Source organism: Lactuca sativa, chromosome 8, assembly GCF_002870075.4.
Source record: "Lactuca sativa cultivar Salinas chromosome 8, Lsat_Salinas_v11, whole genome shotgun sequence".
NCBI classification, from domain to species: Eukaryota; Viridiplantae; Streptophyta; class Magnoliopsida; order Asterales; family Asteraceae; genus Lactuca; species Lactuca sativa.
In genome coordinates this window covers 53,753,031-53,763,132 of record NC_056630.2, presented here as the reverse complement: position 1 = coordinate 53,763,132, position 10,102 = coordinate 53,753,031, and the positions used below count along the sequence as shown (strand labels likewise).

General features: G+C 33.9%; 1 protein-coding gene across 1 annotated transcript; it reads right to left on the bottom strand.

The window, feature by feature from the left end:
* Positions 1-842: 842 nt before the first annotated feature.
* On the bottom strand, positions 843-5,583 carry LOC111899948 (protein CHUP1, chloroplastic). The gene is made up of 9 exons (XM_023895828.3): positions 5,174-5,583; positions 4,996-5,057; positions 4,180-4,911; positions 2,605-3,945; positions 2,391-2,522; positions 1,640-1,821; positions 1,413-1,524; positions 1,174-1,317; positions 843-1,091 (listed from the first exon to the last, which is right to left on the bottom strand). The coding sequence occupies exons 1-9, from the start codon at positions 5,259-5,261 to the stop codon at positions 993-995; spliced, it is 2,892 nt and encodes a 963-aa protein (XP_023751596.1). The 5' UTR covers positions 5,262-5,583; the 3' UTR covers positions 843-992.
* Positions 5,584-10,102: the final 4,519 nt, after the last annotated feature.

Sequence of the window (10,102 nt, the reverse complement as noted above, 5' to 3'; positions counted from 1 at the left end):
TACTTTATTTTATAGATGATGTTATTTTATTTTATAGATATTGTGTACTAATAGTACTAAACACTGATGACATGACAGTTTTTTGCTTATTTTGTTTCCAATTTTGGAAAACTCTCTAAAACTAGGTGATTACAATGTGAAGCCTAATCAAGTGTCAAACTCTTCATATATATATATATATATATATATATATATATATATATATATATATATATATATATATATATATATATATATATATATATATATATATATATATATATATATATATATAAGTTTTTGGTATATATCAATACCAATACCGTACCAACCAAAATTTTTGATAGCCAAATAAATTGGTACGGTACTGGTACTCAAATTATTCTGTCAATTATAGTTAATACGATAAACGGTTTAAAAAAAAGTCGATAATATACCAATTCCACGCCTAATAAAAAAAAGAGAAACTCCACCCTCTAAATTGCTCATTTAAACTTACCTATAGCTTATTACGGGGCTAAATCATAGAGTACTATTTTGGATGTTCCCTTTTTGAAACCTAAACTTCCTTTATGGAATATATCTAAGTTACCCCTTTATTTTTATTTACTCCCATGGTTCATACTCATTTGTATCTATTTCTTTTTAGTCCTATAGTTTCAAGAAATAACAACACATTTTTCCTTTACCCTTTTGTATGAAATTTACATATACATATGTATTCAAATTCATCATTCCAATAACTTTGTTTATACTACATATGTGTGTTGTTAACTAAAATCACAATCCATTCCTCCCTATGATCCCAATTCGCCAAAAGTCATGTTTAGACATTATATTTCGTAAAAATGAGCATATATATCTTGTCATTTGAATTTGACCTATTGGTTGTATAATATAATTCAATATAAGGTATATTTATCTGCATGGAGGCAGTAACATAAAACAAACTAAAATACAAAATATATAAACATGAGAAAAAGAAAAAGGAATAAAAAAAAATCATGTAACACTCAAGCTTCAGGCGTATTTTCTTCGGTTGTTTGTTTGTTCATTCGGCTTCTTAGTTCTTCAAATGCCTTCATACTCTCTGAATCAAACCCTCCTGCAAACTGTAAAAACACAATAATTTTAGCAACACATATTATAAAAAATATCTGTATAAAAATTGATCATTTCTCAAATATATTTTACCTGATGAACACGAAAAGCAAATCGCACACCCTGAAGCACCAAAAACTCTCTGTTTGGTTCTTTCTCGGGTCCATCCAACGCATCAAGTTCTGATGCAACCCGCTTCATGTATTTTCTAGCCAATTGCACAGACGAAAGCTTGATCTGGAAGAAAAAAAAAATGTTTTTTATTGTTTATTTTATTAAAAAAAAAAGGTTTTATTGAATTATAGTATTATACTAACAAACAAAAACAATACCTTGCCTACAACTCCGGAATCTTGTAACCAATTTATTGGAATCCCGAATTCTTTATATCTCGACATTGCCATGTCTCTTGTCCTTAGTAATGCGTAAACACTGTTCTCCACTCTAAAAAAAATTGGATATTTTATAAAGAGTAGCTAATTAGCTATGGTGATTAATTGATTATATAAAATTAAATATTGATGTTAATAATGGAAAATAAAAAAGTGTTGAAACATACTTTTCTAGCAACTTGTACATTTTCTTCAAAGCGGGTTCACATGGGACACTTGGATCATCGACAAAATTAGAGACTTGTTTTTCGAGTTTCATTAGATCTTGATATTCAAAAGCTGCTTCTCTAAATGCATCTGCTTTTCCTTCTGGCCAATCAAAATGCTTCAAGACTGCCCGTTCATCAACCTGAAAAACATATAGATAATTTTGAGTAAATTACATTTTTGGTCCCTGAACGTAGCTAAATGTTTCAGTTTTGATCTCAAGAAGTTTTCTTTAATAATTTTGGTCATTTTTTCTTACTTTTGGACTAAAGTTAAAAAACTCAGGTACCAAAGTAATCATTTTACTTGGAATAAAGAGCAAAAACATTACTAGAATGTCAAATAAGGAACAAAATTACAAAATAAAACTTCTTAAGAACAAAATTGCAAAAATGAATTACAATAAGGGACCAAAGTAGAAAGTTACATGGAAACAGAGACCAAAAACATTTCAATTTTAGTAAAACTTTGAGTGTTTTTTTTAACTTTTTTGGTGGTATTCTAAAAAAAAAAAAAAAAGAACCAAATTTGCCAAAGAAAACGACAAAACTGCAAAAGCAGTTATACTTATGGACTAAAATAGTCATTTTACTTGAAATAGAGGATAAAGAAAACCTCAAATAAGAGCAAAATTTGCAAAAAAACAAAAACTTCTTGGACCAAAATATAAATTACTTTTAATAATTATGTAACAAATCTTAAATAACATACCAAAAATGAGAGTTCTTCATCAAGCCAGTTCACGAAAGTCACCAAATCTTCTATATCTGTGAAAGAAGCAGCTCGGACTTCAGATGCAAGTGACTCGACAAAATCACCTTGAGTTTCCACGTCAGCTTTTACCTGAAAACAAAGACAGTGTCAATTAGTAAATATTTAAGCATAAACATTTGATTTAATGGGAGATTAGAATCTTGAAACGTACAGCTAACAGGAAAGTTGACCGGTTTTCAATCTCTCCGATCATGTTACTTCTTGCATCCGCTGTGTTTGATGCAGATGAAGATATGATTGACGTATCTTTTTTAGCTTCACGTTTCATCAAACTTTGGTAAAATTCAACCAACTCTGGAGCTCTATGAACTTTATCACCGCCACCGGCTCCTCTAGCTAGGGTTCCCGGTGGAGGAGGTGGGCGGGGTGGGCCGCCAGGTGGTGGCGGTGGTGGGGGAGCACCTGGTGGAGGAGGTGGAGGCGGAGGACCACCACCTGTAGATACTGGATTAGCGGTGGTTGCAGGAGCGGCTCCGGTGCGTTTCGGAGGAGGACGTGGAGTTCTAGGCGGTCTCTTTTCAATATCGGCAAATGGAATCTTACTGACAGGTGGCATGCTCGTTGACTTTCCATCGGTTGACTGATCGCCGGAAATGACATCAGCAGAAGGAGAAATCACTGCTCTCTCTTTCACTTGAGCAAGTTTTGGCGGCAAACTCACTGATTTACTGTAACTCGGTGGCTTGAAACTTGTAGTACTATCACCAAACCTAGCAGCTCTCGCTTGATCGGCTTTTTCCTTGATTTTCTTCTCGCGTTCTAATGCAAGCTTATGTCGATCTTTATACGCAGGATACTTCTCATCCAAAACGCCTTCAACCGATTTCGACATCAAATGAAACGATGATGCAACATTATTTGGGGTTTCTGGAGAATTAGCGGAATCCTGATCAGCTACACCGAAAGTAGTAATCGCGACTGATTCACCTGCGTTTCGTAACATCAAAGCTTCTAACGGACCTCTCGGTTTCTGACTAACGCTAACCCTAGGAGATCCACCGGTAAACGACCTTGCAGGTGAAGTAAGAGCGCTGGAATAATTCGAATCATCTTTCGATTTCCCCCATTTTTTAAGTTTTTGAATCAAACTTGGCTTTTTACTGAAACTACTGTATCGACTCATGGAACTATCAATGGAAGCCGTATCGAAATCTTCGGATCCTGGAGAAGATGGTTGAGAGAAGTTGCTTTCGAGATCTGTGTCGCCTCCTTGCCCGCGTTCTGATCCTGCGTACTCTAACATTAACTGTTTGGCTTTTTCTTGCGATCTAGGGCTTAAATTTTTGTTGAGATCGCGAGCTGAAGTTTTTCCTGAAGGTGTTTCGTAGTTTCGAAGCTCGAATCGCAGACATGCGTTAACCCAACGAAGGTAGACGAGTTCTTCAACTTCACTGAATCTGTTCATCTGGAGTCCTTCGACTTGCTTTAACAGATCTTCATTTGTGTGTGCTAATTTGTTCACCTCCTCTTTCACCCTCGCCACCATTTCTGTCTGTAGCAGTAGCACCATGGGAATTACATTACTGAAAAGGCATTATGGCATTCAACAAATTGACAACGTTTGTAATTTTTGATTTTTTTTCTTCTTTCTTATTATTTTTTTAAAATAAAAAATAAAAAAATAAGAAAGAAGAAGAAAAAATTACACTTTTGATCCCTAAATGTATATGAATTTTACAATTTTTGTCCTAAAAAAATTTATTTTTTAACTTGCAATCTTATTTACCTCGGTTGTACTTGAAAGCACTGCGACTCTGGATTCAGCTGCATCAAGTTTAACAACCAATTGTCTCTTTTCATGTTGAAGCTCTCTGTTCTTCCTTTTAAGCTCAACAACTTCCACTTCTAATTCCTTCAAGCTTTTCAACTTTCTCTCAATATCAGTATCCTTCTTGAATGCATCTTGTTCTTTCGTTTGAAGAATCCCAACTTGTTGTTTCAATAACAACAATTGCCCTTTCGTTTGATTCGCCTCGAGTTGAAACTGCCTTTGAAGCTCCTTGATTTTATTCCTGGCTGCATCTAATTCCTTTTTATAATTAGCTCCATTAACGACTTCTTCTTGAAGCTTTTTTCTCTCGGTTTGTAACGATTTGACGGTAATGTTCAACATATCGATCTCGACTGTTTTGATTTTTAATTGTCTTTGTAATTCAACGATATCGGATTCCTGTTCCTTTAATCCGTAGTATTCGAGAAGTTCGCCTTCGAGTTTGACTTCTCGTTCTTCAAGCTCTTTGACTAAGTTCCGTAATCGTTCGAGTTCGTTTGCGTTGTTCGCCATTTCGATTTCGTATACACGCTCTTTCTCGGCTGTCGGAAACGGAATATCAATCTCGCCGGATAACAGATCTTCGAATTCAGGTAAGATGTCATCTTCAAAATCTGGAGTGTTTGATTGTGCATTGATTAAACCGCTAATTAGTTTAACCTCTTCTTTTTCCTCTTCCTCTTCATTCTGTAAAAAACGAAAACCCTAGGAACAGTCATGAGACTGAAATTTGAATACGAAATTAAGAATAACTTCTGCAATAACACAAACCGTAATCTGTTTTTTATCTTCTTCTTCTTTTTTATTTTGTCCAGAAGTAGATTCATCGTTACCTGAGCTCCAATTTCACCATTAGAGGCATTGAACAACATCAGTATCCATAAAAAGCCATAGAAATTAGAAAAAAAAAAATCGCCTCTTAATAAAAAGAAACGAATTATGGAATTACCTGTTGACGGAGGACGTTTAACGTTGACCTGCTTAACTGCATAAGCTGCAATTGAAGCAGCAACAATGAACCCTAACCTGACAATCATGTAGGTATCGTGTATATGAAATTACAAGATTGCCACTCATCTATTATAGATTATATCCATGAAAATCCGATTTCAACCGGCATCCCACGACTCCATGGTCAACCATTCGCTAAAGTGAAAAACAGAAAACACAGAATCTGTGAAGAAGACTTAGAATTAGAAGAAATTTTAGTTATAATCTCATAGATAATGAATTGGCAAATTTTGAGTATCAATATCGAACTAGAAACATGGAAGTATTGAAGTTTATGACAGGTAGAATCTCATCACATTTGTGTATACTAGGAGCTACACCCACCACAGATATCTAGTGGCCAAATTTTGTCTCGAAAGGATTGACATTCTTTGAAACCCATGAATTTTACAGATAGAAAACGACATCAGTGATTGTAAATTCAGATTAATATCCAGCTATCTTGCGAATATATATTTCAGGAAATTAGTTAAGAATTTAAGTGAGAACATACTTTTGTCCACTCATATTCTATAGTTCATGAACCTTCTTTTTCGTTGGGTACAATTAATGCTGTTATCTTGATATCCAAGTTTCAAAAACACCCACAAACAATAGTCGAATTCAAAATCAAAAATCAAATTGTATTTTAATTTTTGTTTTTACCACAAAAGGAAAATATAGATTTAAGAGTAAGGACTTAAATGGAGGAGGTGGGCCATGTTTACAAGACAAGTGCACAAATATGGTTTATTTCATTGTTGTGTTTAATGGAAAGATGGAAAAGGTAGGTTAACAAAAGAAAGGTAGAGATTGGCTTTGCTTTAATGGATTGATGCATATGGCGTATGTTAACCAAAGCCCATGAAAAAAGAGAGTAAAACAAAACCTTATCCCTGACTTTTTATAAAACAGGCGTTTGTGCCCGCAAATTGTCCCCTTTTTGGATCTTTCTGCGAATTAGCAAATAGCATATTAGGTGGGGTTAATGACTTGTATAAGAAATTAAGAACTATACTTTATGCACTTAACTTTTTATAGAGCACGTTTTTTATTATCGGTTATTACTAAGTTTAACCGATTTTTAGGTATGAATTGGCACTTTCGGCTACATCTCCAGCTACCATGGAACCTGGCTACATCTCCGGCTACCATGGAACCTCTGGCGAATCTTCGGTCATCATCTTCGATCAACATCAATTTTCTGGTGACCCTTGCCCATTTATAGATTTTTGATTTCTAAAGTTTTTGAAAGTTTTTGGGGCTTCTTGATCTTCAATTCCACTTTTAACCTCCGATAAAATTTGAACCTCGACCAAATCAATAACAAGTCTCTTGAGAAAATTGATGTTGACCTGAGAAAATGATAAACTGCTCTTTGAGGTGCCAAAGTCATGGATATGGTGTCTAAGGTGTCAAAAAAAAATGTGACAAAAATGTATATATAAAATATAGTTGGTTATCCTCTCAAATTATTAATCTTCTTCTTATAATGTATATTATTAGGATAATCACAAAATATCAAAATTATATGATTAATTTAACAAAATGACCATATTTTTTACTGTCACACCCCGGCCGTCGGCGGAAATACCGGGCAGTGTAACGTCATTTCTCGTATCATAGTTATCAACTTCCTGAAAACACATGCATTTAAAATATGTCAACATAAAGTTGGTGAGTCCACAGGTTTTGACTCCATATAAAAATAATACGTATTCCGAGTTTCAAAAGTATAGTTTTGAAAGTATCATTTTGACTCTCCAACGTTTAGTATATATATCCTAGGTATAAAAGTTTACTTACCAAATAAGTAGTTTACCTATAAGTCTCGTATACTATGAATATAAGTGTTTATAATGCCATATAAACGAAAATTGCTACGTATAAATCTTATTTCAATTCTATACGAGTAAAACCACTACGTATAAATTTATTTCAATTCTATACGAGTATGTGTGTTAGGTATAATTATCTACTTAATATACAAGTAGTACCTAGGATATAAGTAGGGGGAAAACTTATACTTAACATTAATACTTGTGTAACGACAAAGTATAATGTTTTTAACAATTTGCTACCATGAGTCCGTAACCGCTGCTTGACAACAAAACCTCTGACAAAACAATACACTCATGATTTACCATGAGAAACAATACACTCATGATTTACCATGAGAAACAAACATCGCGCGCTTCATCGACGCCGGAATAAAAATAAAAGGAACGAATCGTCACTCGCTTGTCTTGGGTTGTAATTAACAACCACAAGTGGGGTCGTCAATCCGTATCTTATTCATACACGACTTCCTCGCTCACACGGAATTAACGGTTACAGGTCAGAGGACTTCCACTAAGATCCCCTATCTTAGTTGATGAATGAGGTAGCTCATGTAGACTTTGACGGCTTCCTATAGCTCTAACAACAAAAGCATTTTCAGGTCTAAAACCCTAAATCACTAGACTACGCTTTTAAATATTACTCTTAACTTCATAACATTTAGGCAGTATAACAGCTATATCTTGACGTAAAACCAGGTTTTATATTGACCTAAAACCAATAATAACAACATATAACGTTCCTAGTTTTATCTTGACATAAAACTATCAATAGCAATACTAAGTTTTATATTAACATAAAAGTAACAATAACAACAACAACATATAACATATCCAGTTTTATCTTGACATAAAACCAACAATAACAACATATTTATCAATTAACATATAGAACTTCCGAGTATAACTCTGGAACTATATCGCACACATAATATATATAGAATCCTAAGTATAACTCAAGATCTACATTAGTACACTACTATAACAATAACATACTAACAACTTTACGATAGTTGTATAATTTCATATACGAAATAAGTATATCCCGGTTATTATAACTATCTACGTTGATACTAATATACTATCATATAGACATAATAATAACGTATATATAATATTTAGCATGCGTTTTCCCCCGAAATATTAGAAAGTGGGGCCGTGAAACTCACCTTAATATCGTGATTCGATAGAATCTAACTGAAAACAATCAGCGGTTCGCGATCACCGGGCTCAGGAAGCGAAATGGCTTCAACAAACGAGAGAGAGAGAGAGAGAGAGAGAGAGAGAGAGAGAGATAGAAGAAATTCAGGTGTACTAAGCCTTGGGGTTGAAATGGCTATTTATAGGCTGATTTTTGGCCCTCACGACGTGAGAAATGATAGGTTCACGTCTTGAGTTAAGGTAAGAGTTATCTTGTAGCTTTAACGCGTGTTTTCTAGCCCCAATTCGTGTCCTGCAGCGTCCTCACGTTGTGAGAAAACCTTGCTCACGTCTTGAGATTTTGGGTTATCATTCCGTAGACTTCTAGCTTCGAAATGTGGCGTTTTGACTCCTAACGTCGTGAGTTTTGATGCTCACCTCGTGAGTTCAGTCAAATTAGGGTTTCTGACAGCGACATCTTCGGAAGGCCATAACTTTTGCATACGAACTTCGTTTTTGACGTTCTTTATATGCACGCGTAGGTAATTCCGAGTACTACAACTCTCTAATAGATTACAATAGCTAACTCTAAGACTATTTTATATTACTCTTGTTATAAAGATTTTATAGTGTTCGGTTTATCATAACTTCTTTACGCGAAGCTAGATTTCGACGTTCTCTACATTTTTGGAATCGTATGGACATATACTTTGATTTATACTATAAAGTATGTATGAAAGTTCATATTTATATTAGAATTATCATGAAATACATAGTAAGTTTACTACATTACTAGTTTTAACAAAATCACATTACATGATTGGTATGATCACATGTGATTGTTATTGACATATTTTGACTAGTGTTACATTTACTCTTTACCCAACATAACTACCAATTTCATAATTGGTCTTGTTGTGAATTATAAAATTCCTTTTTGAATGGTTCCCACAAAAAAAAAAGATAAAAAAAATCTTCACAAAAACTATTATCAATATAAATCATATAATTTGTAATATACGGTCTATTTCATAATATATAAGTTTTTTTTGTAAAGACTATTCAAATTCACAATTCACAACTCACAAAGAAAACCATTGCGAAATCGATGATCATATTATGTAAAGCGTCAAAAGGTTATCATCAAGTTAAATGTAAGGGTGAACATGGTATTGTATCACGTCTTTTTTTCTCAGTGTCGTTCGAAATATATTTGGTACACAAATTTAGCTATTAGTGGCGTATCAACTATATTTGGTACCAACTTGTTTGGTTGTTGTTTAATGGTAATTGTATACACATACAAAGAAGTTTGAAGACAAAATATAAGACATTGCCTATAATGACAATCTTGCTAAATGATTCAAAACTTCCCCAATATTTAATAAACTTGGATTTCAAAAAAGTTGCAACCCTCTTCAAAATAAGATCTTCTATAAGCATCATGTGTATGTGTATTAAAAATAAGTTGGTTGGTATGAAGTGGTCTAGAACACAAAACTATGTGGTTCACTATTTAAGTCAAACCGATAGAAAACCATATGAGCTTTAGAAATCTAGATTTTTATATATAATTTTTTGCCAAAAACATTAAGGCATGTTCTTTAAAATATTTAAGGTAGGTTTTAATTATTTGTATGTAACACCAATTTCCAAGATTGTCAATTTGTCAATTTGAGGAATTCAAGTTAGAAGGTTTTGGGGGAAAACCTTTAGTCACAGCGTGAGTATTGAAGTATAGCGTTGCGAACCACGTCATAAGTCAGGATGCGACCAAGGTAAGGGTCGCAACGAGGAGACACATCCAACCTAAACCCTAATCCTGGCCTTAAGTCCTATATAATGACACTAATTTCTAGCTTTTCCCCTATTGCTCAGTCTGCAACTCTAAAAACCCTTCATCTCCAAAA

What these genes read in the sequence shown, in the direction of transcription:
- LOC111899948 (XM_023895828.3), bottom strand. Translation starts at nt 5,261, where the DNA reads ATGATTGTCAGGTTAGGGTTCATTGTTGCTGCTTCAATTGCAGCTTAT. An exon ending in ATTCCGGAGTTGTAGGCAAG is followed by an intron (nt 1,318 to 1,412) that starts GTATTGTTTTTG and finishes TTTTTCTTCCAG; the next exon opens with ATCAAGCTTTCGTCTGTGCA. An exon ending in TTGCTTTTCGTGTTCATCAG is followed by an intron (nt 1,092 to 1,173) that starts GTAAAATATATT and finishes GTGTTTTTACAG; the next exon opens with TTTGCAGGAGGGTTTGATTC.